Source organism: Pteropus alecto, unplaced genomic scaffold, assembly GCF_000325575.1.
Source record: "Pteropus alecto unplaced genomic scaffold, ASM32557v1 scaffold166, whole genome shotgun sequence".
Classification (NCBI taxonomy): Eukaryota; Metazoa; Chordata; class Mammalia; order Chiroptera; family Pteropodidae; genus Pteropus; species Pteropus alecto.
This window is the reverse complement of record NW_006439757.1, coordinates 3019638-3047501: the sequence shown is the minus strand read 5'-3', so window position 1 is coordinate 3047501 and position 27864 is coordinate 3019638. Positions and strand designations below refer to the sequence as shown.

Genomic DNA, 27864 nt, shown 5'->3' with positions numbered 1-27864 from the left:
CTTGCTCTGCCAGTATTTTCAGTTTGTAAATTCTGTACTGAGACAAAACATAGCAACACAAATATTTAAATTGCCCCCATGTTTTACAACCTCAACTGCTGTATTTAATATAAAGCCACAAAAGGAATATGATTATTGATGAAAACTGGGTGTACCCCAAGGACTTCTGCATACTGAACTTGCAAATGGAGCAGACTGCGAAATCAAAAGTATATGCTGAAAAAGGTGGGTAAGAAATAAAATCCTCAGAACAGTTACAACTTTCATTTCTAAAGTCTTTCTTTTTTGTTTGAGAAATTTGATTTCAAATATTTACTTGGATATAATAGAAGTAATACAGTTTTTGTTACTTGGGAATAATTTATATGAGGGAGGTAAAATAGTTTAAAATATTACTATATACTAGAATTTATTTGATGTTCTTCAAAATGCCTCAATAAAGATCAATATTCAATACAAGGTCCATCTGCCATAATCACATAGTATATATTTCAGTTAGGAAAGTAAGAAGTTTTCTGTTTTGCAGGATGATGGGCTGTTTACTAAACCAGTTTTAATCTTTCTCACAGTGATGCATCATCTTGTTTCTTCACCATTTGTCTCAAATAACACTTTTTAAAAGAGCTTTCTAAAAGAGCTTTTTAAAAGCTCTTTTAAAAGCCTAGCAAATGACTGAGAATACTCTAGAATAGCCAAAGCAATTGTCAAAAAAGTAGATCTATATTAAACGAGCTAATTTTTGACAGATAAAATTGAAACATATTTTTCAGGATAATGGTTGCAACCAGCAATACTTCACTTGGCCACTTTTCCCCTTCTAACAGCTTTGGTCTCTGTATTAGGAAAATTGACATGTGCCCAGAGAATGAAGTGCCTTTCTATCAGAATCAACTCTTCATGTGTGTTATGACTAATGGCTAAGTAATAATACACAAAAGAATATTAGTAAACTTATTTTGCTAACGAATAATAACAGTACTTCTTTTATATTTCTGATTTTTCCCTGCATCTATACCAATTACTTTATATATAGTACTTAATTTGATATTAAAAACAATAGTAAGTGGGGCTACTATAAAATTTTAGTCAAAATTCAAGCTAATCAGATTAATACAGACTTTCCTGCTTAGTGTATAGTTTCTGCAAAATAATCATAATATAATTTGTAATTGTGTCCTAACATTTTACAAATGAAATTGAGTCCCTTAGAAAATGTTCATAAGTGCATTTTATGTATTATTATATATCGATGACTTAAGCTTAGCTATTTGATTGAAACTTATGAAATATTTAATAATGATTTAATGATAAGTAATACTTGAAATGTTTCAGAAGTAAATTAATGCTGATTAGTTGATGAAAATAATACTTCTTGAAGCAAAGGATATAAAAGTTAATTCACCTGATTACGAACATTTATGGGACTATTAAGAATTCATTTCCTAAATGAAACTTTTAGACAGTGTTTAAAACTCTCTAAATATTTTATCATTTACCACATCACTACTAAATTCACAGAATCATAAAAATAGCTAGTATTAATTGAGTACTCATCATGGTCCAGGTAGTATGCCAAGCCATTCTCAGGTATTATCTTATTTAATACTCACAATAAACCCATGAAGCAGGGACTACTGCTCCTATTTGACAGCACGGGAACAAAGGGTTAGAAAGATTAAGAAACTTGGCAAAAATCACACAGGTAACAAGAGGTAAGGCCTGGACTCACCAGATCTTTCCATTGCAAAGGCCAGTCTCATCCTCTGAACTAGACTGCAGCAATCTCTTGGCAAAGGAATTCTCTATATCTTCTACAGAAAAACAAAAATAAATTAAGCCAAAAGAAAATTCATAATATATATTGCACTAAAAATTTTAGGGCCTCCTTTACCGGTCTTAACAATCAACGTCAATAAACATGATTTGATTGATTATTGATAGTCTTGAAAGGATAAATTCACTTCCTAAGGAGGTAGAAAATAGATTACTTAACTACTAATGCAACTTTAAACATTATGACTAAATAACCAACTGAAGTTAATTAGTTATGTATCAACGCACAGGAAGCTATGGAAGTTACTTTCAGCCGTACAATATACCACCTCAGGACTAAGATCAGCTAGATTAGCTGAAGAACAGATTGTTCTTTAGTCCCACTTATGAATCTCAGAAGAATCAGCCTAATTTTGTTCATGATATCTAAGGGACTTCGTGATTGTTCAGAGAGAAAGAATATTTTAAAAATTAGAGATTTTTTTTTAAAGATTATGAGTTGTTATAAGCAACCCATTCAGTGCAGGTTGATTTTGAAACGGGAAGTAACAGCCTATAAATATGATGGCACTAATACATTTGCACTAACAAGAAGCATTCTATGAATAGAATTAGCGTATTCCCATTAGACCCATGCAGTCAAAACTTCTATTTCTTGATCCCTAAATAGATCATATAACTCAAGAAGAAATTTTATGTATTACACATAAAAAGGATAAACTGTTTAAATGTATGCGAGTTATGTTTTTTTACAGATAGCATTAAGCTTTCTTAACGCATTACTTTTTTTATTTATTTATCTTATGGGCAAAACTTTAAGGACTCTTGGAAAAGATAAAGCTCTGCCTTTCAAAGAAACCACTGCCATCTCCCAATGACCGAAAGAAGTTTGACCGCGACTTTGCCTTCTCCACTTCCTTTCATGGGGTACATAATATTGTTCGGAACCGAAGCAAAATTCGCAAGGTGATCTGGCTGGTGGTGGTCTTGGGCTCGGTCTTATTGGTGATATGGCAAATCTATAGTCGCCTGGTCAATTACTTCACATGGCCCACCACGATGTCTGTAAAGGTCCAGTATGTGGAAAAGATAGAGTTCCCGGCTGTGACATTTTGTAATTTGAACAGGTAAAAATTACTCTTTTAATAATAATGTCTCTATAACTTTGGTAGTATAACTTTTCTTGGATGACCAAAATAGAGTTTTATTATGCAATATTTAATATGCAAAATCATTTCAATTCTTAAGTTGTACTTAAACACACAAATTCAGGGAGCAGAAAGCTTACTGATTTCTTCTTTTACTTACTGTTCTTTTCTTCCTTCCTTTAATCCTTCCACCAAATGCTGTGGTTTAAATAGATGTAGAAGTCTTGATACTTGCACTTTACAAGTTTGTTAATCAGTGAAAAAAAGAGAGACACAAACAATCACAATGCAGTATGTATGGTAATTGTACGATACAATAAAGATATTGTATCGTACGATACAATATTGTATCGTACAATTACCATACATACTGCATTGTGATATGCACAATGGGCAAGGACTCTGAAAGCACAGAGAACGGGTGACAGTTTCTGTCTGGGGTATCATGGAAGTCTGAGGATTAAAGAATGACAAGGCAGTTTCTAGATGGAGATGAGAAAGAAACTGAAGAGAGAACTACTGTGCTAAAGTATGGACATTCGAGATGTTCTGGTGTGTATATGATAAGATATTTAATGAAATAGAGACAGGGCCATTTTCATGAATGTTTGACGTGTGCAGCCTCACAGGGCTCTGAGCCCAGAAGAATCTAACACTTGGTTTAATGTTCTGCTGTCACTGTCTTGAGCCCTTGAATACAACTTCCTCCAGAAAACTGCAGTTTACTGAGTTTTTCCACACCAAGCGTGCTGTGGAAAGGGCAGCTTTCTCCAGGAGGCCTTTCAGGCAGTCTCATAGTTGGCAATGGTCAAGCCTGAAAGATCATATACAGCATTTTCACCTTGTGGGGGCGGCAGTGAGAGAGATCGAAGGTTCCTTGAGAACCACCACTTATCAGCTATTTGACCATGGACAAGTCACTAACCTTCTTAGCTTTAAATTTTGTATGTATAAAATGATATACTATTACCTTCCTCACATGTTTGTTATTGCATTAGATGAGGTAACACATCCACAATTTTGTCTCACTCCTGAGACATTCTTTGGACAAGTGCTCAATATATAGTCAATATTATAGTAAGAATTTAAGAAATATGTCAAGGTCCCCAAAATAAAAACAAATCTACACCCCCAAAAGATGTTTAATACTATTGCCTCATACTATTTTAAATTGTATGCGTTCTAACAAAAGCAAAGATTAGTTGCCGGTATATCGTATTAAAAGAAAATATATGTACCATTTCCAAAATGGGAGTGTAAGGAGCGCCACAAACCCTCTCCTCACAGAAACAACTATAACTGCTCATAATTTATTTTAGCTAAAGCATTCATTTAAGAGTTAATCCTACAAAATATATACAAAACTCAATAGCCATAAACTAATAACCCAATTTGAAAATGTTATAAGTATTTGAATAGACATTTCTCTAAAGAAGACATACAACTGGTCAATGGATACATGAAAAGGTGTTCAATATCACTAGTCATCAGGGAAATGCAAATCAAAACCACGATTAGATATTACCTTGTATTTATTAGGGTGGCTATTATCTAAAACCATGAAAAACAATAAATACTGAAGAAGATGTGAAGAAATTGGAACACTTATACAGTGTTGGCGGGAGTGCAAAATTGTGCCTTCTCTATGGAGAACAGTATGGAGGTTTCTCAAAAAGTTAAAAATAGAACTACCATATGATCTAGCAATCCCACTTCTAATTATTTTTTCAAAAGGACAGAGGATTATTAGAATCAGTATCTCAAAGATATATTAGCACTCTCAATGTTCATTGCAGCACTATTCACAATAACCAAGATATACAATTTAAATGTCCATTGACAAACAAATGCATAAAAAAAAGTGACATATGCATACAATAGAATATTTTCAGCTTTTAAAAAGGAGGAAATCCTATTCACTGAAATAAGCCAATCAAAGAAACACAAATACTACATGATTCCACTTATGTGAGGTATCTAAAATACTCAAATTTATAAAATCAAGAGAGCAATGGTGGTTGCCAGGGACAGGGCAGGGGTACATGAAAATAAGAAGTTACTAATCAACAGGCATAAAATTTCATGTATGTGATACAAATAAGTTCTAGAAATCTGCTCTAGACATCATACCCATAGTCAACAATACTGTATTGTACACTTAAATTTAAGAGGATATATCTCACGTTAACGTTTTTACCACATAAAATAAATTTTTTTAAGTTAGCAGGAAAAAAGAGAGAATCATTGTTTCTACTAAATTATTAGAATATAATATAATGTACCTAAATATATTATAAAACAATCATTAAAAGTATATGAAAATTGTCCTAAGGAAAAATAGCAAATGAAATATTTATTCGAGAAAATTTACTAAATCTCAATAATAACATCAAGAGTCTGTAGAACTTAAGCCACAAACCACTCTCTTCCTCCACCTTTCTATCTTGGCTTGAAAGAAGCTAATTCTAAGTAAATTTGGCCCAGAAGTCAGGAGTCTGTCTTCTCCCAGTTTTTATTCAAGGGCTACAGCCCTTGAATAAAAACTGGGAGAAGATGCAGTCTAGGAAAGGCAGGTTAACAAAGTTTTGCATCCAACCCAGCTCTATGTTGCAGAGGCTAAATTTCAGATGAGTGTAGTTAAGAGATTGGGGTTTCCTTCATGTGACTCCTATTTACAGTATGGAAACTCTACCTCAGGTGTATTAGACTGAGATGCTTAATCACCGGCACCCCAGCCTGCTCACAGAGCAGAGTTTCCACAGTAAGAGAGGCAAGTTTAGAAGAGTAGAAACTACTACCTTCCCAGAACCTGGCTTGTAAAGATTTTTTTTAGTGGGAGAGCAGGCCCTAAGAACCAAGAACTCTGAAGCTCTCCTTAATAGAACTCTGCTTATAATAGTATGGTGAAGTTCAAGTCTAAGAGAACTTTCAGAAATAATAAAGATTTTGGTGGTAAAAAGTTAAGAGGAGCCTAGTAGCTCCATGACAGCAATAAGCTAAACGACAAGCCAGCTACTTTTCTAGTGAGAATCCAGGAAAGAGACACAAAAGAAGAGTCCTCCTGGGCTCAAAAGAACTCTGTAAAACTGACATCAAAATAAATTTTTTAAGGGGCCAAATTTAATTGAATCAGACCATAGAGCAATTTATGACCCAGAGTATGAAGTGAATGGAGTCGAAAAAAATATTTTTAAAATACTGAGCCCTAAACTCTCCAAATTTGCAAAAAAAAAAGCATTAATCTACACATCCAAAAGATTAATGAACTTTAAGTAGGATAAATGCAAAGAAATTAACAGCCAGGCACATCATAGTGGAAACATAGGAAGCCAAAGAAAAAAGAGATTCAATATTCTAGAAATTATAATTGCAAAATAAAAAAATTTTTAATTTAAGAGAATTATTCTTTGTTAGGTGACAACTAAAGCATCACCAGTACGGTAGGAATAAGACACCCTCAACTCCCAAAGTCTAATTTTACAGATAGATCCTTTGGATATCAGTTCATGAATATCTTATACGACATTGTTCATAACATTATTGACAGATCAGAGAAAGAACTCAAGCTGTCTACTCTCTGGTTCTTAAAGCCAAAGTTCTTCAAACTTTTTAGGAGCTTTGAAAAACTATGTATGCTACTTGCATACTTTAAATTGATATCTAAATTTTTAACCATAACTTTAAGTTTCTCTTATTTTTAGATCAATAATATTGTAAATTTTATGACAAAATAGGATAAGGATTGACTGCAATAGGAATAAATATTTCACATGATTCCATAAAAATTTAAGTACTTTATTGAATAAAGTACATTGAAATAAAGTATGTAAATTATTATCTGTAGACTTTACTTAAATATTTCAATACTCTGGAAGACTCACAGAATAACCCAGTTACATTTAAAATAACAAATTTCTTTATATTACTTCAGGTCTTCTTAATTTAGAGGGCCCCAGTAAGGGCCAAAATACCTTGTTTTTAGTGCCGAGCTTCACCCTAACCAGAAATACAGGCACGACAGCGTAAGATAAAGCGAAAGGAGACTTGATTAGCTTTAAGAATTAATCAAGGCTCCCTTGAAGCAAGCTACAATTTAATTATGCCCCCTTAGGAGCTCTGAGCTTGTTACATACAAGTATGCTTTATATGTTAAGATTCTATGTTAGGTGACAGGTAAATACTCTTATAAACAGAGGGAATATTGGGAATGCAGAGTCATTTTTAAGATGAAAGGATCTGGAAATTTATTCCCTTAACATTTTCTGTTCATGAGTACCCTCAGGCACACGCCCATCCCAATTTGAAGACTATTGTTCAAACTATATTGCCTTCAATTCACAAGAGCAAAAGTAAGGCTTAATTAGCATTGCAATTTACTTTAAGTTACTAGCCAGGGACTGGAAAAGAGATCTGCTGACAGATCCTTATTCTTAAACTCCTTGTGCTAATCTACCTTGACAGCAGAAATGCAACCCTGAGATGAGGAAATTTTGCCAAGGGACTGGATTATTAGGAGGGATTTGCCTTGGTACCAGGGGCCTATCCAGGGTATATGGCAGCTCAGAGCAGATCATTTTTTAACAGTCCCCTACTCCATATGACAAAATTATTTTCAGTAACAATCATAAAATTAAACAAATGATAATAATGACCTATATATAGTGATTCCAGTAAACAATGTTTAAAACTTAAATAAGTATAATATAAAAATAGGAAAAAAGTAATGCATTAATATTTTTAAGATTAACGTATATTTGAAATAAAAAAGAAAGACTTTAATTAAATTTTTTGCAGTGATGAATAATAGCTTTGTGGTTGTCATTTTTCAGCCGTTTTTTCTGTACATTTGTCAATAGTTTCATCAAAATTAACCTTAAGTATTCATGTTTAGGAGACAGCATAGCAGATTGTTAGTCTAGCTTTACTCACAGTTGATTGAAGAATACTTATTAATTTTAATTTTGAAAAGTTTCTTTCATTTGAAGCAATGGCTATTTAAGACACTGAGAAGAATACATTTGGCAGAAATTCATAAAAATCACATTTCACAATAAATTACTATCTTCCCAAAACCTCTTGCGAATTCACAATAAATTGCAATACTGTTCAAGACTGTATTTCGGGGAGATCAATTTTAGTGTCTTTCAAATGCCTCGGTGTCAAAAATTTACTAAAATATCTTCATCACATAATTCATCTTAAATTTCCATTATATTTGGTAAAAACAACTTCTGAGATTTGTTTTCTTCTACTAATATCAGAAAAAAAAATGACTGGAAGTAGTACTAATGTTATTTGATCATGGTTTTGAGGTGAGTAATTCAAGTTGTTTCTTCATTTTTACAATAATTATTGTGCTTCTTTGTTTATTCCAAATCCACTGTTTAAATGCAAAAATATATGTTAAATGATTTTAAATAAAAGATGGAATCATGGACGTGGTTCCATAGTGTAGCGGTTAGGACGTCTGCTTTACATGCAGACGGTCCTGGGTTTGCTCCCCAGTGGAGCCACAGTCCATGGTCTACAGCCATGCCACCCTGAAAAAGCCCGATATCTGATCTCCGAAGCTAAACAGGGTCAGGCCTGGTTAGTACATGGATGGGAGATCACCTAGGAAGACCAGGTGCTGTAGGCATAAATAATAATAAATAATAATAGTAATAAAAAGATAGAATCATAACTCTCATGCAAATATAAAATGAACACATCAAAGATTTTATTAGTTACTGTGAGAATTGTAAGATATTAAAATTAGCTGACAGGAGAATGCAAAAGCAGACATTCTTCCACATTTTCCCTCTACAAACAGTGATTTATAAAATATAAATTTCTTGTTAATACATGGTAGACTTAGATTTGTTTCAGTGGGCCTCAAAAAAGAGCTGAATTAGGCATCAACTTGGACATCAGATAAAATATTCATCTGGGTGATATAATTTGGGGAAATGTATTTTAGAGGCATTAACATACATATGGACAGATTTAGCCATTGGTTATTAAACTGTATAAACATCAATGTAATTTTACTATTATTTTCTTTTACTAACATCTTACTAGTATGTTAAATAAAAGAAGAAGGCAAACTATAACTAAGATATTAAAAAATATATACTTGGAAGGGTTTTGAAGTTTGAAGTTGAAAATAAATTCAGAGCAAAACATTTTGGTTTTATGCTGAAAATTTCACAAAATTTTTCACTTCCTTTGTTCCAAATATTGTATTCATTAATTTTAATTCATCTACTTAAATTACCTTTGTGGTCTCAACTATTATTAGTATAATAAAAAAAAAAACATTTAAAAATATTTTTAAATGCACTCCTCCCCTTTAACCTTTTTAGTCTATTGTATTTATACCTCCTATACATGTGGTAATTCCTTCATTTTTCTGCATAATTATTTTTAAAAGAATCCAGTGAGCATTGCACGAGGCGGTATTAACTCCGCTCGTGTGAGGTTCCAAAGTCGCAGGATCTGCTGCGGAGCACATCCTTTCAGTCATTCAGAGTTAGAATGCCAAAGTGGGTTAAAGGTCTGTCACTCAGTTTAGGACTAACACTGTTCTTCTCCCCCAAATCCATTACTAATGGAGACTATTAACTCCTCAAAAGATCACTAGAATCACTTTTGACAAAGAAAAACTCTGTCGTTAGATATATTATAGTTAGGTAGAATACCACGATGATGGAAGGTTAGGTGTATCTCTAAAGAAAGGCAAAGTCAGATGAGGATATTTATCAGGTTCTAGAGCCTGGGTTAGTGGCTTTATGACAGGCCTTGCAAGGCTCAAAGCTGGTTAAGTGAAGTGTTAGAGGCTGATCATGAAAGCAGTTTCTTATCTCTAAATTAATATACTTTTTTTTTTTTTCCATTTTTGGTTTTGTGTTTGCCCTACCTTGACTGAAGAGAGTTTAATATGGCTTGTCTGAGAAATAAAAAAAAAAATACATAAAAGATAATATAAAAGAAAGCGAAAATAAAATACAAAGTTTGGGACCTAAAGGAAGCCCAGGAGTGAGGTTACTCACAAACCACGTACCACATGGCTCTCCCTGTACACTTACCAAGAGTGGATCATACATTTCATTTCATGTTTCTAGCAGTTAATTTGAAGAGAGAAAATCTGTTTAGTTTCAAAATTTATAATACCAAATACTAATCACATTTGAAAATGAATATAAGGCATGCAAATAAAGAACCATGCATAATTCAAGGCAGAAATTGCTCAGCGAAATAAGAAAATAACAAATTACTTATAGCAGTTAGTTCAAATAGATTAATTCTGCTTTGATTGTCATGAAAACACTTTGCAGTAATAAAGCATATATTTAATGAATATTTACTTAACACTCGCTATACTCCAGGTACTCTTCTCAGTGTTTTAGAAAAGATGAATTAATCATCAAATAACATTCTGACAGAAGTTATATTAACATACACCAACTTTAGAAGTGAGAAAAGCAAGTCACACTAAGATGGAATTTGCTAAGTTGTACTATTAAGTGGCTGTAACAATCGTGACTCAACCATAGAAACAGAACCACTGTGAGTGACATAAAACAAGGAATGTATTATAAGGATTAAGCCTCACTGAATCACCGAGCCTGGTAAGCAGTCTTTGTAAGACCATTGCCGCTGTTTCTGGTCAGGGCCTGAAGTCAGCAAGGTCAGCAGCCAGAAAGGAAGATAAATTTTAAGTGAAGGAAAAGAATACAAGCTGGAAATGTGTGTCTGTTTTTACTATCATCCATCTTGATGGTGACCTGCAGGATAAGTTGACATGTTCTCCAGGCTGCACTCTCTCTTGACCCTGAATTTGAAGGAGCTAAAACAGGAGATTAAACAGGAGCTGGAGGAAACATAGTTTTGGCTATTGGCCCATATCGTGAGTTGAGTCAAGAGATCGACCACAATGTATGTGAGTGACCATAGCTTCTGCCCTACAATGACCTTCAGATTGTAACCACATACATACAAGGAAGGAGATGTTGGGAATTATCATTCCAGCATAGCCATGCAGACAAAATAGAATGGTGGAGATGTGATTTGAACCCAGAAAGTCTGGCTCCGAAGTCTATATTCTTGACAACTATACATTTCTACCTGCCCCTTTATGCTAGGTCCTTATGAGCATCCATCAGGATGTATTCAGATCGAGATCTGAGACGTATTCCAAGTAAACGAAATTATATGTATAAATACAAGGTAAATTGTGGGATGCAACAAAGACGTCTTAGGAATTCAGTTATGCTTGAATGTATTATGAATAAGGGAGAGTGTAGGAGAGAAGCTGGAAAAGTAAATAGGGTTCAGATGTTTGGTCTCTGTCCTCCGAATAATAACAAGTTTTCATTATTCTAAATAATATCTTTATTCTTACTAACAGGTTCCAAACAGATGCTGTAACCAAATTTGGTGTTATTTTTGTCTTATGGAATATTGTATCCAAAGTCATCCATCTCCAGGAAATCAATGTGAATTCCACTAGCGCTAAAGAGGCTATTGATTTTCTTGAGAGTCAACAAAACTTCAGCATTACAGAGTTTGTCAAGAAAAATGGTTTTTATCTCAATAATAGTACTTTGTTGGAATGTGACTTTTTCGGAAAGCCATGTGGCTCACAGGTAATGATTTGATATTTCTTCAAATATCAGCAATATAATAAGCTACTTTATTGAACTGTTTCACTTTAAGATAAAGTTTACTCCCATGGGCAATTAATTTATATTTTCTCAGAGATTATGTTTCATTAGCTCAGCTTGATGATATTAGGGAGTGTGGAATACATATGAGCCATATTTCCTTTTTCAAGTACTTAGATAAGAAAAGGTAGAAAACAGCAATCTTTGGTTACCTTTCTTGCAGGTAGTCCTTCCAAAAGAAAAACAAATTTAACACAAGAGGATATTTTAATTTTTTCCATTCAGCATATTCCAAGATAGCATTTTCATTATCATTAAACAGCTAACACTCTGTTTTAATGCTTGTGGAATTATATTAGTAACTATAGAAAATGAGACCTCAGCATTTGACTATAAAAATCATATATGTATTTCTGTAACAACTCATAAAATCTTGGTTCTATTTATATAATTAATCTACACTTAAGATAAAATGTTTGAAATATCTGGAAGCTGTTAGCAAAAGGGTATGCAGGCAATTTAACTCCTTATTTTCCATATCAGCAAATCTGTAGCACATGTTGTTAGGTTATTCTAAGCAAACTCTACAGATTCATGTTTCTGGGACACCCTTCCTTATCTGTTGATGGCCTTCTTTCTCATACAGTAAACAGAGAAGACATCTGAAAGAGATGAAACTCCGCTCTAAACTCTTAATTTGGAAAAGAAGCTCTTCTCTGTTGCTTTTTGTTTACTAAAATGTTTAAACTCTTCATCAAGGAATTTTGTATTAAACATGACTTTTTCAGTTGCAAATTTTAGAAACTTAACCCCGATAAACAAAAGAGTAAAAGGAATGAATCGGTTTAATTAATTGGAAACATCGAGTGGGACTGGCTTCAGAAAATCTCCGCCGAGGTCTCTGAAATTAGTATTAACATTCTGTTTCTCTTTCCATCTCATGACTCCAACTGGCTTATTTCTGTATGAGTTCTCCTCACACAGAGCCAAGATGGCTACTGTCTCTAGCCTCCCGTTATCATAGGTTAACACTCCAGTATTCATTTACTAATGCCATGGGAGACTGATTAGCTCTACTTGGGACACACATCCATTCCTGAGCCAATCTCTGAGAGGAGGCAGTAAGGTATTAAGATTGGTCCAGCTTGTGTCAAATGTGCACCTCTGTAGTGAAGGTGGCTGAAGGAGGAGGGTCAAATGAGCAGAGTAATGTGATAGTTGTCCCACCATAACCATGTAGGGTTGGGGGAGGGGTGGCTCTTAAAGAAAGAATGCTAAAGGAGTTCTCCATAGGTAAAAATATGTTTCCATGAATCCTTAGTAAATATAAAACAAATAACTTTTTAAAATAATTTGTGCTTCTTTCTTCCCATGACACAGCAGCCTCACTATTTATCCAGATGCCCCATTCCGTTTTACTTCTACTCTCAGCTTTCAAGTCCACTCCCTGGACCCTTCCACTTTCTTTGGCCTCCAGGCAGCCAATTCCCATCTTCCTCCATAGTTCCATACTCTCTTGTTGCCAATTCTACCAACCTCCCTTCTCCTATTTGACCTTATACTTTCTCCACGGCCATGATCCTCACCTAACTAATTCAACACAAGCGGCCCATTCTCCCCCTCCCCCACTCTCACCCTGGACAGTCTGTTTGTCAACAGCAGGGCTTTGGACCACCAGCAAGCATACTGCTCCTGGGACCTTGGCTGCTGTCGAGTTCACTGCCCAGCCAGGCTGGGGCAACCAGAGACTGGGTCTTTGGGGAAGAGAGTTGGGTAATATTTTATTAGGCCTGGCCAGAACCTCAGAAGGCAAGGTTCCATGTCCTCTCCACCAACCATGCTGCCAGGCCCAGTCCCTTTCCTCCTGAGGCCAGGAAGTCAGAGAGCTGAGGAGACTGAGCTAAGCCCAGACATGTGGGGCACAGAAGAGAAAGAAAAAACAAAAGTTTTGAATACGTGCTAAACTATATATGAAAACTGTCTCAATTAGATAAGCAAATACAATAATATGACTAGTGCATATTATTTAAAAAATGAAAACTCATTGAATACAAATATAAATCACCAGATTGTCTATTCTTTCTGATATTTCTGCATCCTCATGTAGACATCTGTGATTTAAGGGGAAACAAGTCATAGCAATTTAAATTTAGAAGTGACCAAGATACCAAACTGATTATATTTTATTTGGTTCATTTCCATATTGGAGGATTTTGCACATGTCTTCACTGAATACGGAAATTGTTTTACTTTTAATCATGGTAAAAATATCGAAGCAATGAAAAAAGTGAGCGTCTCTGGAAGAGGCTTAAGCGTGCTCTTCAATGTCAATCAGGTATTGCATTATCTTAAACTCAGCCAGAATTTAAGTCAAACAATAATGGACGGGGCTTTCAAAAGATCTAATAAGAATATTTTGTCCTGTCAAGTTGATCCTACAAGTTGGATATTATTTTGGTTTTCGTTTACTTAGTCTTGGGTCCTATGGATGCAAATATGACTTAGAGATTAAAAAGACAAAATTTAGAGGCATAACATGGACATTTTTAGCTACTACTAACTACCATTACTGTGACTCTAGGAAATGGTCATGCCACAAAATAAAAAAATAAAAAAAAACATTTCTAAGTCACATTGTACGTCATTAATTTTAAATGACACTTTGCATTTTAAAAATATTTTTTATATTTACATGTAAATAAGGCAACACATTTTAGAAAGCAGCCATATATAGATATTTGACAAACCATAGAATCTATAGTCTAAAGGTGATGAAAAAATAACTGCTATGTAAAGGATATTTTATAAATGGACTTAGTCTAAATCCAGTGTCTGAAAATACATAATTGATCTAAAAAGTTCTAAGTATTTAGGTTTTAAGTGTCCAGAAACCTAAGGAAACCAGTGGTGCTGCCTTCAAGAGTACCTGATAGAGCTCTCACTCAAGGTTAATTCTCATTCAAAGTCAATTCTCACCTTCTGTTTTTCACAATCAACTTAGTATTACACATTTAGTGGTATTAGATTCCATTGCTGTGGTTTTATAAATGAATATTCTCAAATGCTGATGAATTAAGTATCCAAAATCTCACAATTAATGGCAAAGATGAGAAATAAATTTAGTCTCCCCAAATCCCACCTCTCAAATGAATGAAGTCACTGCCTACTTTCAAAGAATTTCTCTCAAAGTACATTCTTATATTCCATTCAAAATACTTTTCTTTACATTTAAACACAGCACTATACAGTGTAATGCATGTACTCATGTTTATACACCTATTTAATTAGTATTTTCAAGTTATTCAAATATTAGTCATATGGTCATTTCAAATATAATATTATCAAACTTACAAGCCAGAATTTCCCAAATATTTTTAGAATGCAATTAAAATCTGTAAATTTAATATAATATACCATAAGCAAATGTCACTTAAATATTTCTTCATATTAGCCAGTTAAGAATTTCTTAGAGTCATAACAGGCCAGAGACAAATAGGCTCCTGAGTTACGAATGGAATATTAATCATGTTTGTTAAATGTAATTACATAAGCAGTCGTCCTATTCCAAGAAAAATCATCATATTCAATCTTTATAGACTGAATTTACAACTAATAGCAAAGTCACCAGAAGTTTAGTCTTAAATTTTTTCATCTGACATAAGATTTATAAACCAGAGCAGTGGTATTAAAGAAATTATATAAACCTTCACTCTTATGGGAAAATTTGAATTTTAAATAAGGCTAGAGATTTTAATTACAAAGAGAAGAAGAGAGTCAAACCATTTTCTAAAACAAATGATGCAAAAAGAACAACCAAGGAGAAAGCAACAAAAAAGCAGCTAACTAAGGAGAGAGCCAGAGGAAATCAGACAATTGCAATGTGTACTAATGCATTCATATAAGGTGAAAAGTGATCCATGGAAAACTGGCAAAGCCATAAAATGTGATTCAGCCATAAAAAATATCTCTTAGGTGTTTAATTTTTATAGTTTGACTATAAAAAGATTAAAAACGGACATTGAATATTTTATTTTAAGTTAAGTCAAATGTTTTCATCTGATGTTAAAACTAAATCTCAAACTTGTGTAAAATTGATATCAACTTGTAATTGGGGGGTGGGTGTATTTTTATTTCAGGAGAAATTCACTGATGACCCCACCCTTGGTTTTGTTGATGCTGGGATCATCTTTGTTATTCATTCACCGAAGAAGGTGCCACAGTTTGATGGTATAGGTTTGTTGTCACCTGTGGGAATGCATGCACGCGTAACGATCCGCCAAGTGAAGGTAAATACTGGGAAAACATATAGTTTGAGGGAATTAAGTGGGGTAGTGAATGTCTATATGCATAAATAGTACTTTTCATTAGAAACATCTTTCTTTCATGCCTTTAGAGCACTGCTGGAAATTCCACAGTTTTATTTCAGATATTTTTCCTTTACTGGTAGGTACATATTTTGTAAAAACAGTGAATTCACATATACAATGCAAGTGAAAGCTGGGAAACCTAGCAAATCCAAGATAACTTTAAATTTCATTAGAGATGGGAAGGCTCAATGAATATGAGGAAATACCTGTGTTGCTAAACTCTGCATTTTCTCTATGGTACATTCTGAGAAGAAGAAAAATTAAAAATAAGTGGAAAGAGCAAAAATCTTGGAGTCAGACATGTCTGCCAGGTTTCCATTTGCCAGTTGCTTGGATGACATTTCCTTTTCAAAGTTATTATGAAGTTCAAGTAAAATCATATGAAGAAGGCACTTACCATATTGCTGGGTACATAATAGATGCTCGATAAAGGATATTTTTGGTAATGTTGTTGTTTTGTAGGTGATTAAAATGCTAACATATCATTCTATAAAGGATAATATTCTTTTTATATGAGTCAATTTTTAGAGCAATCAGTCTGTCTGATTTTATTGATTTGCTATAGGTACAGAGCATTTGGGACATATGTAAAAGGACCACTATTATTCTTACTTGCAGAGATTTTTCAGGTTAGTAGAGTAGACAAAACAGGCAAATAAATGTAGTCAAATAAAAAAATCAAAGACCTCTGAGAGAAAAGTAAAAATGTATATCAGCCTCTCTTCTTTGGGATGTAAAGGGGTGGATTGACTCAGATAAATCTCCTGAACCAGGTATTTATTTTATCTTAAGACAGTTCATCAAGAATATCCTTGGGGAGAATGCAACCCTAGCATCAAGCTGCAGAATTTTAGTACCTACAGCACTTCTGGTTGCTTGAAGGAATGCAAAGCAAAACACATAGAAAAGCAGTGTGGATGTTTACCTTTTCTGCTTCCTGGTAAATAAAGAATAACAGCTTTCCCCTTATTTAATTATATTTACTTAATTTGAAACATGGGAGGTCAACATATTATAAAATTGCTTTCCATTCTTATGAAATTCTATGCTGGAAAATCATCTCCTTGGCAAATACAATCTCAACTTATAAGTTTTAACTTAAAAATTTATAACAGATTTCTGGAAAAGAAAAGAAAATTGTGTTATTAGGGCCAATAGCCAATTCTTATTTTCAAAATATAAAATTCGGTGCTCTCAAATATCTAAAACTGCTCATCACAGTTTTCTCAATAAATCTTACCTACCCTGAATATTTCATTATGGGAAAACTCTTTTCTTTGTGTCTGAAAAAGAAACTCCAGAGCCATGGATATTTGAGACAAGCATTGAACGAGGCAGTAGAGAACGAGAGTGAGTAAGAGTCAGATCCTGACCCAGGCTGCTCATCTCAGTTCCACAATTTCTCATCTATGTGACTTTGGACTTAACCTCTCTGTGTATCTCCTATAGAATGGAGAGAATACTGTTGTCCTAATCTGCAGGGTTGTCATAAGGATGAAACAAGTATGTAAGTGTTTTTAAAAGTGCCTGGCTCAGAATACATTCTATTTACGCTTTGTATATATTTATTCAGATTTCTTTCATCCCTCTCCTCCAGCATATTTATAAAAAACAAAAATGGATGGACCTAGATGTTATTATGCTGAGTGAAATAAGTCAGACAGGGAAAGATAAATACCATATGATTTTACTTATATGTGAAATCTAAGGAACAAAAAGAACAAACTAATCGAAAACAGACCTACAAATATAGAGGACAATCTGGTGATGGCCAGAGAGGAGGGGAGTGGGGGGCTGGGAGAACGGGGTGAAGGGTTAAGGAAGCACAAATTAGTAGTTGAGAGATGGTCACGGGGAGCACGGCATAGGGAATGCAGTTAGCAATAAGGTAATGGCTATGTGTAGAGCCAGAGGGAAGATAGAGTAATTGGGGTGATTGTGTCATAAACTATATAAATATCTAACCAATGTACTGTATACTTGAAACTACTAATAAAAAAATGTAGAGTCTATTAAGGGTAAAACCAGTTTGGCTCTATAAGTTTGCCACTATGGCCCATCTCTCTCTCTCTCTCTCTCTCTCTCTCTCCCTCACACACACACACACACACACACACACATTATACTACACTACACTGAACTACACTACTCTAACACACAGATATACAAATGCTACCTCTGCTCTTATAACGACAGTCTCTACTTGGCAAACTACATCTTAGGTATTTTGAGAATCATCATTTCCATCTTTCTAGAATTCTGAAAACTGGTCTCTGACCCTTCCAAAAACTGCCTTTCTGTAACTGCTATCTCTGACTCTGACTTATCTTTCCTAATTATCATTTCAAAGTTACTAGGAAAAAGTCTAAATTGATAGATGGAAAATAATGTTTATAATTTTAAAATGTATTACTTGTTATGAAACACAAATGGAATACTAATATGGACCAGAAACTAGGCAAGATGAAATATAAAGCACAAAGCATGACATTTGCACCAACTTTAGAATATGCTAAATTCTTTCAGGATAATATTTTATTTGGTTTGATTATCACTATCCCTCTAAGTTTACTTATAGATGAGGAATAATTGAGATATATAGACATTAAATGAAATAGCTGAAGTACCTCCACGAACAATTTGTGGAGACAGTCCCAAAAATCATCTCTTCAGGTATAAATTGTTTCCAAAACTTCATTGTTCTTTATAATGGGAATATTAAAAGACATATTTTGGAGAGATGCTTTTTACTTAATGTTGGAGGGAGGCTTTTGTTTTGTTTTATTTTGTATTTTACTTCTTTTAGTTCCTTCACAAGGAGAACTTCCTTATAGTTAGCCAAACTGTAAGTGTACATTCTCTTTTGGTTATTTCACGGGTCACTGAGTAAACATTGAAGCTAACCCCAGAGACCACATGGGTTATAGAAATAGATGAATAGTGTACTGAGGTGCAAAGTCTAGGGCTTTTGAGTCAGCATGGGATTACATCTAGCTCTGATACATATTGATTTTACAATTTGTCTCAACGTCCACAGCAGATGCTTAATAAATACTGGTACTTAACTTGTCCCATCCTGTTTCTTGTTTGTAATTATGTCATTTAATAAAGTGTAAAGTTTCTATGGTCACATGTATTCTTTTTAAGGAGATGGGATAGAATGTGACCTACAAAAGGCAGCCTACCAGGTGTGTGAGGTGAGTATGTGTGAATGTGTATGTATATGTGTGTATATATATATTTGGTTTGATCACACACACACATATACACACATACATACATACATAAATGATAGAGAGAACAGGATAGAAGGTGAACGGAATGAGCCAAGATCACCCTCTAACTGCTTGGGCAAGCCACATTCTGAACCTTAGTTTCTTCATTAGTAAAATAATGATTCTGTATCACAGAAATCGCATAGGTAAAAATGAGATGATAAACATAAAAACAATTTTAAATTTCAAAGCTACAAACATTTTAAAATTATTATTCTCACTTAAAAGATTTTAGAATGATACAGACAGATGGAAAGAAACCTTGAAATAAACAAAAAAAAATCTTCCCAATGCATATTTTCACTGGATATTAGTATTTTTTCATATATTTTTTTTTTTTGCAAAAGGAGGGATAGATGGAAGAACGGATGGATGCAAGAAAGACATGTTTGTAATTATGTCATTTAATAAAGTATAAAGCTTCTATAGTCACATGTATTCTTTTTAAGGAAATGGGATAGAGTGTGACCTACAAAAGTTTTACAACTGTGTTTCTCCTGCACTTGGTAAGTGGCTTAATTTATTTCTCTATTTTCAGTATTTATATGAAAGTTGTTCAGAATAACACAAGACATTAAATTATACTATGAATATTCCATAAAGGAAACAAAATAGAGACTATAAGAGGGAGTATTTCAATGTTCTTAATTGAACAGTGGTTTACATAGACATAGTAAAACAAAACACAGAACCCTCTGATTTCATTTGAATTACTGATACACAGTGACAAAGAAACAGCAAGAGAGTTCTGGTTTTTATTCCTAAATTTATGTTTTTTTAATTTTTATACTTTTTTATAATCAAATAACTTTATTGTTTCTTTTTATTACATAAATAAAGTATGCTTGTTGTGACTGGTTTGAACATTACAGAATAGCAGAGAATCATGTCAAAATTTATATAGAAGTTGCCTCATTCTGAGATTTAGGTGACCATCCTTTATTCATTTAATTATACACACATTATATATAAATTCATATATAAAAATTTTACATAAATCTAATTAGAACTATACATGCCATATTTATTGGGGATAACTTCTTAATAAACAGAAAATTATTTTGTTTACATGCATATCTCTTACCTTAAGCCCCAACCAATGTTAACAGCTAGTATATTTCATCATAATTTTTTCTACATATATAACTTTATATTTACGACTTTGAGTCATTGGCTGTTTTATTAAAATGGAATTGCATTATGTATCCTTAAATGAAGCTTGCTTTATGTACCCTTAAATGAAGCTTGCCTGGAAATATATCCAGGACAAAAGGAATAGATTTAGCATGTTCTTTTTAATGATTGTAAACTATTTCATGGAATGGATGTGAGTAGAAGGGGTCTTATATTTTTTACTAGCTTAAAAACTAAATATGCAGAAATCATATTACTGAAAAACGAAGTTAAAGTTATGTTGCCAAATTTCTTGTGATTTCCTATCCCTGATGAGGGCTGGAAGGGAAGTTTGGGGTAATAAATCATTCATGCAGTTCTTTAGGGAGTGTTGTGGGTAATGGAATCAGAAGAATGTGAGGATGTCTGTGTGTGTGTGTGTGTGCGATTGCATATATTTGTGTGAATATAGAGTAAGAGTAGTGGTTATTATCAGTAGTCTTAAAAAACTAGAGGATGCACGTAAAATCATGCCCTGAACGGGTATCAAAGTTAGAGGAAAACAAGCCCAAAGTTGCTTATTAATCAAAGGACCTTGGTGAACAAAGCATTCATAAGAACAAAGAATTTCAATGACAAAACCACAGGAAAACAACAACAGGAATGTCTACCAAGCGGGAGGAGGAGTGAGATTGGACACTGGGAAGTGATCCAAAGGAAAACTCAAGACGAATACCACATCCTTCCAGGGCTTTTACCAGTACTCACTTGCAAGGAGAGCTACAGGGGCCAAGAGAGGACAGAGGACAGAGAACCTCTGTGGCTGAATTAGGCACTCTAAATACCTGGCAGCGTATTTCATACCACTGCAAATTGAGAGAAGCTCGAGGTTAATTTTAGTTTAAACCTTAATCATTGGCTTTCAGTATTACATTTAAATGTTCCTCTCAAAGTGACACCAGTTCACAGCAACAACTTTGCATTTTTCTCCTGTCCAAAAGTCTGATATTATATGGAAATATGCCCAGAGACTTTCTGGAAAGAATTTTTTATTTCTAATGAAGATCTGATTCCAGTGAATCAATTAATTCAAGGAGAACAAATTCTATGTTTATATTTGTCTCCTTTGCTGTATTTATATTAAAAACTAAATAAAATATAAGCACCTTTTGTTAAGAAAGTACATGAAAACTACTTCTTTTTTTTAGCATTGACAGTGTAAAGATACAATTTTTAAAAGCTCTGTCCTCCCCGCTGTGAATATCCTCATCTCTGAATATCCTGTCCTGATTTTCTTTTCAGAGCACATTCAAGTTAAGGAATTGTGTACAATGGGAATACATAATTCTAGTTGCCCTGTTCCTTGTGAAGAAACAGAATACCCTGCTACTATTTCTTATTCCACTTTTCCAAGTCTAAGAGCTTTGAAACATCTTTCCAAGAAGTTGAATCAAAGCCAAAAATACATCAGGTAATCTTTTCAGTCTCATAAATTATTTGTCATTAACACAAATTCTTTCTCTACTCAAAACTTTCAAAGACTCAGGAAATGAAATTCTGATCAATCAAAGGATGCAAAGGATTCCATCACTGAATTAACAATGAAAGCCTAGAATTTTAAAAGTAGATAAGATCATATTTTTCAATTCTTTAGTTTAATTGTATGAAAAGTAAAATAAGGTCTGCTTGAGTGATTTGCTCATGATCTTACCATTATTGGCCCAAGTGGGAAAAATAATAAAGTTTTAATGTCAGTTAATAATAGTATCAATTAATGTTTTAAAATATGAAAATTTTTTACTTGTATAGTATGTAGTTTGAGTCTCCTAATCACTGTATAAGGTAGATGGAGCACAAATTATTATTCTCATTTTATAGATGGGGAAACTGCAGCACTGTGTTTCAGGTAACTATCTCCAGAATGTAGTCAACGGCACAGAAAGAAATTATGCCCAAACCTATGACTCTCATCTCCATGTATTCTTCCACAGAGATATAGAATTCCAACTTTGATTAGCAGAAGATTAGATTAGCTTTTTCTGCTGCCCCATGCTGATGACTCTTAGAAATTATAAGTCAAACTTCATAAAAAACTCTCTTTTAAAATCAGGGAGCAACCTTTACGCTTTTCTTTGTTTTTTATTTATATTTTTAAACAGAGGACGTGAAATAGCAATATAGTACGTTGGTATTTATACTTATATTTATTATAATAAAATATTTTAACTGTTCGAAAGCTGATTTACTTCTGTAGAGCCAAGTACCTAACTTTGAAAGCATGTTTTAATTCTAGCATTAGCCTGATATTTATTTTAATATAATTTTTAAAAATGTTGTCCCTGTGTAAATGCATAAACAATAAAGTGATCTTTACAAATCAGGAAGAAAAAATATTTTCATTGAGACAGGGCTGATAGGGTATGATTTCAAACAGCAGAGAAAAAGATGTAAAGCTAGAGAATTTGCAGTTATATCTTTTTAACACTTCTTTCTCCTACAGATGTCTCTTTGTATTCCATTTTAATATGGAAAACTAATTTACTTACACTACTATTCCTGTTATATACTTAACTTTGACTGAGAAGAGCACTTTGTGTGATTTCGAACTGATAGAGATTTGCCGAGTTTTATAATTATTTAATAGGCAGAGAATGCAGACATGACTTTAGAGACATACTTGTGAATCAGAAAAGAAATACATGTACAAACAAGTTGATTCTAGAGGACATTGTTTTTTTCCTAAAACTTGCTTCCTAAAACTTACATTATTATTGTAGGGGGAAAGGACATTGTTTTTTTCCTAAAACTTACATTATTATTGTAGGGGGAAAGACCTTTTCTCTTCTTCCCTTCTACTTCCCTTGGTTGGTCTAATAATTAAATTGACATTAGACAGATTAATAGGAGAAAAACAAATTTAATTTCATAAGTATGGCAGCCCATAAAAATATGAGACTCGAAGAAATGACAGATGCAGGCAGCTTTTATAACTTTTAGACAAAGAAACAATAAATTTGTGAAAAGTTGACAAGACAAAGGGGTTTAGGGTTGGGAAAGTAAACTAGTGAAGAAGTAACAAGGTTTAATTATACAGCCTCTGGGCCTTGAACTCTCAGTCTCCAGGGATGATAATGTTTTTTACCCTCAAGGAGCATGGAGGGCACTTTTTACGTGGGAGATTTATTTTTGCTTTCAGTGAAACAAACAAGGGTCAGAATGCCCTTTTGCACTGGCAGTTTCTTAAGTAACTTTAATTGAAAATAATCAGTCTGCCTAAATGGCATATTTTGGGGTGGCATAGTCTACTCTTCTTCATTGTAAGTCTACAATAATCTTATTACATCATTGACATGTGGGGACTTTACGTTGTTGTGAATATTGGAGGCCATTACTAGGAAGACTAAAGCAAGTAGCTGAAGAAATGCAGCTTGGCTCAGGAGTATGCAAATACAGTCAATGGTTAGAAGTCACTCATATAATTAAGAAACTGGTTTATGCAAAGGTATCATATATTGAAGAGTAATAAATCAGAAAACACAAATGCAATTTGTCTGGAGAGCAGACATTAAACCTTAACAGCAATACTATTTAAAACAAAGCAACCCCTAACTTAATCATGAAGCCCGTATGTATTTTTTCTTGTGGCAAAAACCAACCCCCGACTTTGACCAATCCGATAACTCATGTGGCAGTTGAGATACCCCATTGAGAAGATAATAAAGAGCTTAGCTTGACTGAAGCAGGTGTGCGAAAGTGAATATAAGAGTAAATTGTGGCTGAATTTTGGCCAATTTCATTAGTAAAACAAGTGAACTTTGTAAATTGTTCTGTTTTATTTTAAAAATTTTTCAAGTAAAAATTGTATAAAATTGTTTTGTGCAAATCTTATTCCTCTTAATACAACACACATACTCAAATACCTGGAAGCATTTCTTTAGTATTTGTAAATGCAAACGAAAACCACTCACTATTTCTTTGACATCCTCACCCTAATTAAAATTCAGATTTTACTATGTAATTGTGCATTTCCTGACACAAATAAATATTCTTGAACCTAAATTTTGAACAATTTCACTAATGTCATGAAGCATAGATTCAATGAGACCCAAATTACTGGGCAAGTCACCTGCCTGAGAGAAGTTGAGTAAATATAACGATATTTTTGTAGGTGATGAATTTATCTTCTCTCAAAAACACAGATGGATAAGCTTGGAAATGATTATGAGTTTTGTGGTTGGAAATTAAATAGTATTATCAGTGTACATGCAAATTAGGAGCACAGCGGAGGACAAAAATATTGCAGTATTACTAAAATTTCTAGACTTCCAAGACAACTTTATTATTTCCTTCACTTTGACAACTGTTTGATTATTTGTAAATATTACAATACCTCTTGATTATCTACTTTAACATAGTACATTATTCTGTTACTCAGGGCCAACCAATGGAAATTAAACATATTATTGATATATTTTGAATTAAGTATATTTGGAAATATTGATTTAAGAACTGCAAACAGTGAGGAGAGTGATTTATAGCTATCTTCCTTAGATATATTAAAGAACACCCCACAATTCCAGGAAACATTTGCAAGGACCTTGTCAGTTTACAATCCCTTATTTTTTTATTTTTTTACACCTACAGCTCTTGGTCTTCCTAGGTGGTCTCTCATCCAAGTACTAACCAGCCCCAATCTTGCTTAGCTTCTGAGATCAGACGGGACTGGGCATGTTCAGGGTGGCATGGCCGTAGACTAGAATCCATTCTTAATGACAATTATTATTGCCAACTGAAAATTCACCAGGTGATTGGTTTTCTTCTTAGCTTATAAGACAAGTTAATATTTATCCATTTATTAATTGATTTTATTTTTAATCTGTCCCCTTATTTGTCCATATAATGAGCACCTATTATATGTCAGGATAGAGGGGTGTTCTAGGGATTAGGGATCCACTTTGTAAAAAAGACAAAAACTCTGCCTTGTTGCATTTGTTTCTATTGGGGTAAAGTTCAAGACGGAAGTCTGGTTTGGAGATGTGGTAGTGTAGGGGTATCTGAAACCACATAGAGTTTTACCATTTAAAAATACTGCTTAACCACTCTGGTCACATACAGAGATTTTTAGAAGACACTAAAAGACAAGAGTCTCTTATGTATTAATGACATAAGTGACTACATTTATTGTATACCCAGTGTAGTCCAATTCTTTAATAAATTATTTAGTTTCGCCTCATCATAAGTTTAAAATCCTGACTTTAAAATCTTGACTACAGATGAAGAAGCCAAGACTCAGAAAAACCATGTGGTTTTTCTAGGATCACATAAGTTACAAAGGACGGTACCAAGATTTGAATTCAAACTAGACACGTGCTTAAATATCGGTAAATAATGTACTCCATAGATATTTACATTTAATGTTTTTTCCCAATTTCTCAGGAATGAGGCATAAAAAATTATTGGGTCTGGAGAAAAATTATTTTCTCTAAATATCAACATGACAAAAAGTGCCTTCCAAATGAAGGTATTATGATTAGTATTAAATGCAATGATGGTGTGTCTAATTCCATGTAAATAACATCTGAACCAAAAATGAACATTACATTTGTCAAACTGGAATTAACAGTAGTGCTGACAATTTCGAGCTAGATTAACTCTGTTTTTCATCTCCAGAGAGAATCTTGTAAACATTGAAATAAACTATAGTGACCTAAACTATAAGATAACCCAGCAGCAAAAAGCAGTGAGTGTGTCTGAATTACTTGGTAAGTGTTATTTAGTTGCTTCTCAACGTTTAAACAATTTTCTATCAGTTTTTTTTTCTTTTGTATTTAAAATTTAGCTTATCAATGGAGGAAAAGAAGCAATAGTGCTTGTCATTCACCTGACATTTAAAGCTGACACTTTTCCACTCACTGGGTACATCTCCAGCAGATCTCACAAGCTTTCCCAAAGAAAAGGCTGATGTTCATCATCTCATATTCTCGTGCAGCACCTTACTTTCCATTCAGATATCCCTCTCAGCAATTAACTATTGTAGAATGTTCAGCAGTCCTACCAGTGAGTAGAATGTCAGCCATCTCAGACCTTCACCCAGAACTCTGCCCAGAGTGAACTGAAAGAAGATCCTGACCAAGTAAAATTCACCATTTAAATTGCCACCACTCTGTGCTCACACTCCTTCATCATACAGTCCTTAACAAAATTTATTGCTGATTCCCTGCATCTCAAGGCATGTTCAATGAAGTCATTTGGGAGACAGAAGAGGATATCAGAGTCAGGGAAAATAGCAGCTGAGCCCCTAAATAGGGAAGAAATATACAAATTCCTCAAAGCATGTGGGGAAGTCTATACTTCACCATGATTTGTAATCCTAAGAATGGCCCACGGTGATGAGGAGAAGATGAATAGTATGATCTCGTTTGAAAGGCAATGCAAGAGTCAAATTCATACAGACAAAAAGTAGGATAGTAGTTGCAAGGGGCGAGGGAGAGGGAAATGAGAACTTATTTTTCAATGGATACAGAGTTTCAGCTGGGCAAATGAAAAAGTTCTGGGGATGGATGATGATGATATTGTACAACAATATGAATGTACTTCATGCCACAGGACTATACAATTAAAAACAATTAAAGTGATGTTTTGTTGTGTACATTTTATCACAATAAAAAAGCACAAACAATAAAGGTAAATATAGGTTTAGAAAATTTCTTAAGAAGATGGCGGTGTTGTGTTAACATATTTTAGTTTAATGAAATATTACAAATATTTAAAAAGAAATCGTTTGGATACTTGAAGTCACAAATTGCTTAGAAAGTTTTGTTAATGAACAACATCATCACCCAATAATGCCATCTGAATGTCTCATTTCTACTCTTCATTAGATACATGGAAATAAATTTGTAATTGTCTAGGATGTTTTATAAATTCATCTATATTTAATATCCTCCAAAGTCTTTGAGTTAAATTTTGGATACAGATTTTACATTAGCTTTTTCTCTCTCTTTTTTGAGATGATTTATATGAATATTATTTTAAGATATTATTAATTGCTATTATTAATTTATCTCAAACTTAAACTAATATAATTGACTCATCTTCATATAATATCAGTTATGATTAACTTATAAGCTTCAAATAATTTAAATTCTAGTGAAGTTTGATTTGCTTTTTTATCAAAAATATGATTTATTCAACTTCTCTATTGGTTTTATTACAGCAGAAGTTGGTGGACAACTGGGCCTATTTTGTGGGGCAAGTATGATTACAATTATAGAGATTCTTGAATATATATTCACTAATTTCTACTGGATATGCATTTTGTTCTTGCTGAAGATACCTGAAATGACTTCAAGGACTCCTCCACCTCAGACTCATTTGGGGAATAAAAATAGCATAGAGGAATGTTGATGGTCACTTAAGACAAGAACTTTTGCTTTAACTCTTCACAATACCTTCAGATTTATTCCTGTCTAACTCATTGTTACGTAATTTTATGTTATAGTTTTGGAGAGTCAATAAAACTCATTGTAAATATCTATCTCTT

At 33.6% G+C, this 27864-nt stretch overlaps 1 protein-coding gene and 1 pseudogene across 1 annotated transcript; both read left to right on the top strand.

Moving 5' to 3' along the window:
• The first annotated feature begins 144 nt into the window (after positions 1–144).
• On the top strand, positions 145–27864 carry ASIC5 (acid sensing ion channel subunit family member 5). Its single transcript, XM_006916989.1, has 10 exons — positions 145–225; positions 2594–2900; positions 11311–11548; positions 13776–13901; positions 15703–15852; positions 16726–16873; positions 19658–19714; positions 21624–21792; positions 25992–26083; positions 27538–27864. Exons 1-10 carry the CDS (start codon positions 186–188, stop codon positions 27726–27728), a joined length of 1518 nt encoding a protein of 505 aa, XP_006917051.1. The 5' UTR covers positions 145–185; the 3' UTR covers positions 27729–27864.
• Positions 8444–8559, top strand: LOC112483954 (annotated as a pseudogene).

Coding starts and splice junctions, on each gene's coding strand:
- ASIC5 (XM_006916989.1), top strand. CDS start 186: ATGGAGCAGACTGCGAAATCAAAAGTATATGCTGAAAAAG. Junction 11,549..13,775: donor GAAAGCCATGTGGCTCACAG/GTAATGATTTGA, acceptor TCCATATTGGAG/GATTTTGCACATGTCTTCAC. Junction 15,853..16,725: donor TAACGATCCGCCAAGTGAAG/GTAAATACTGGG, acceptor TTTTATCTTAAG/ACAGTTCATCAAGAATATCC.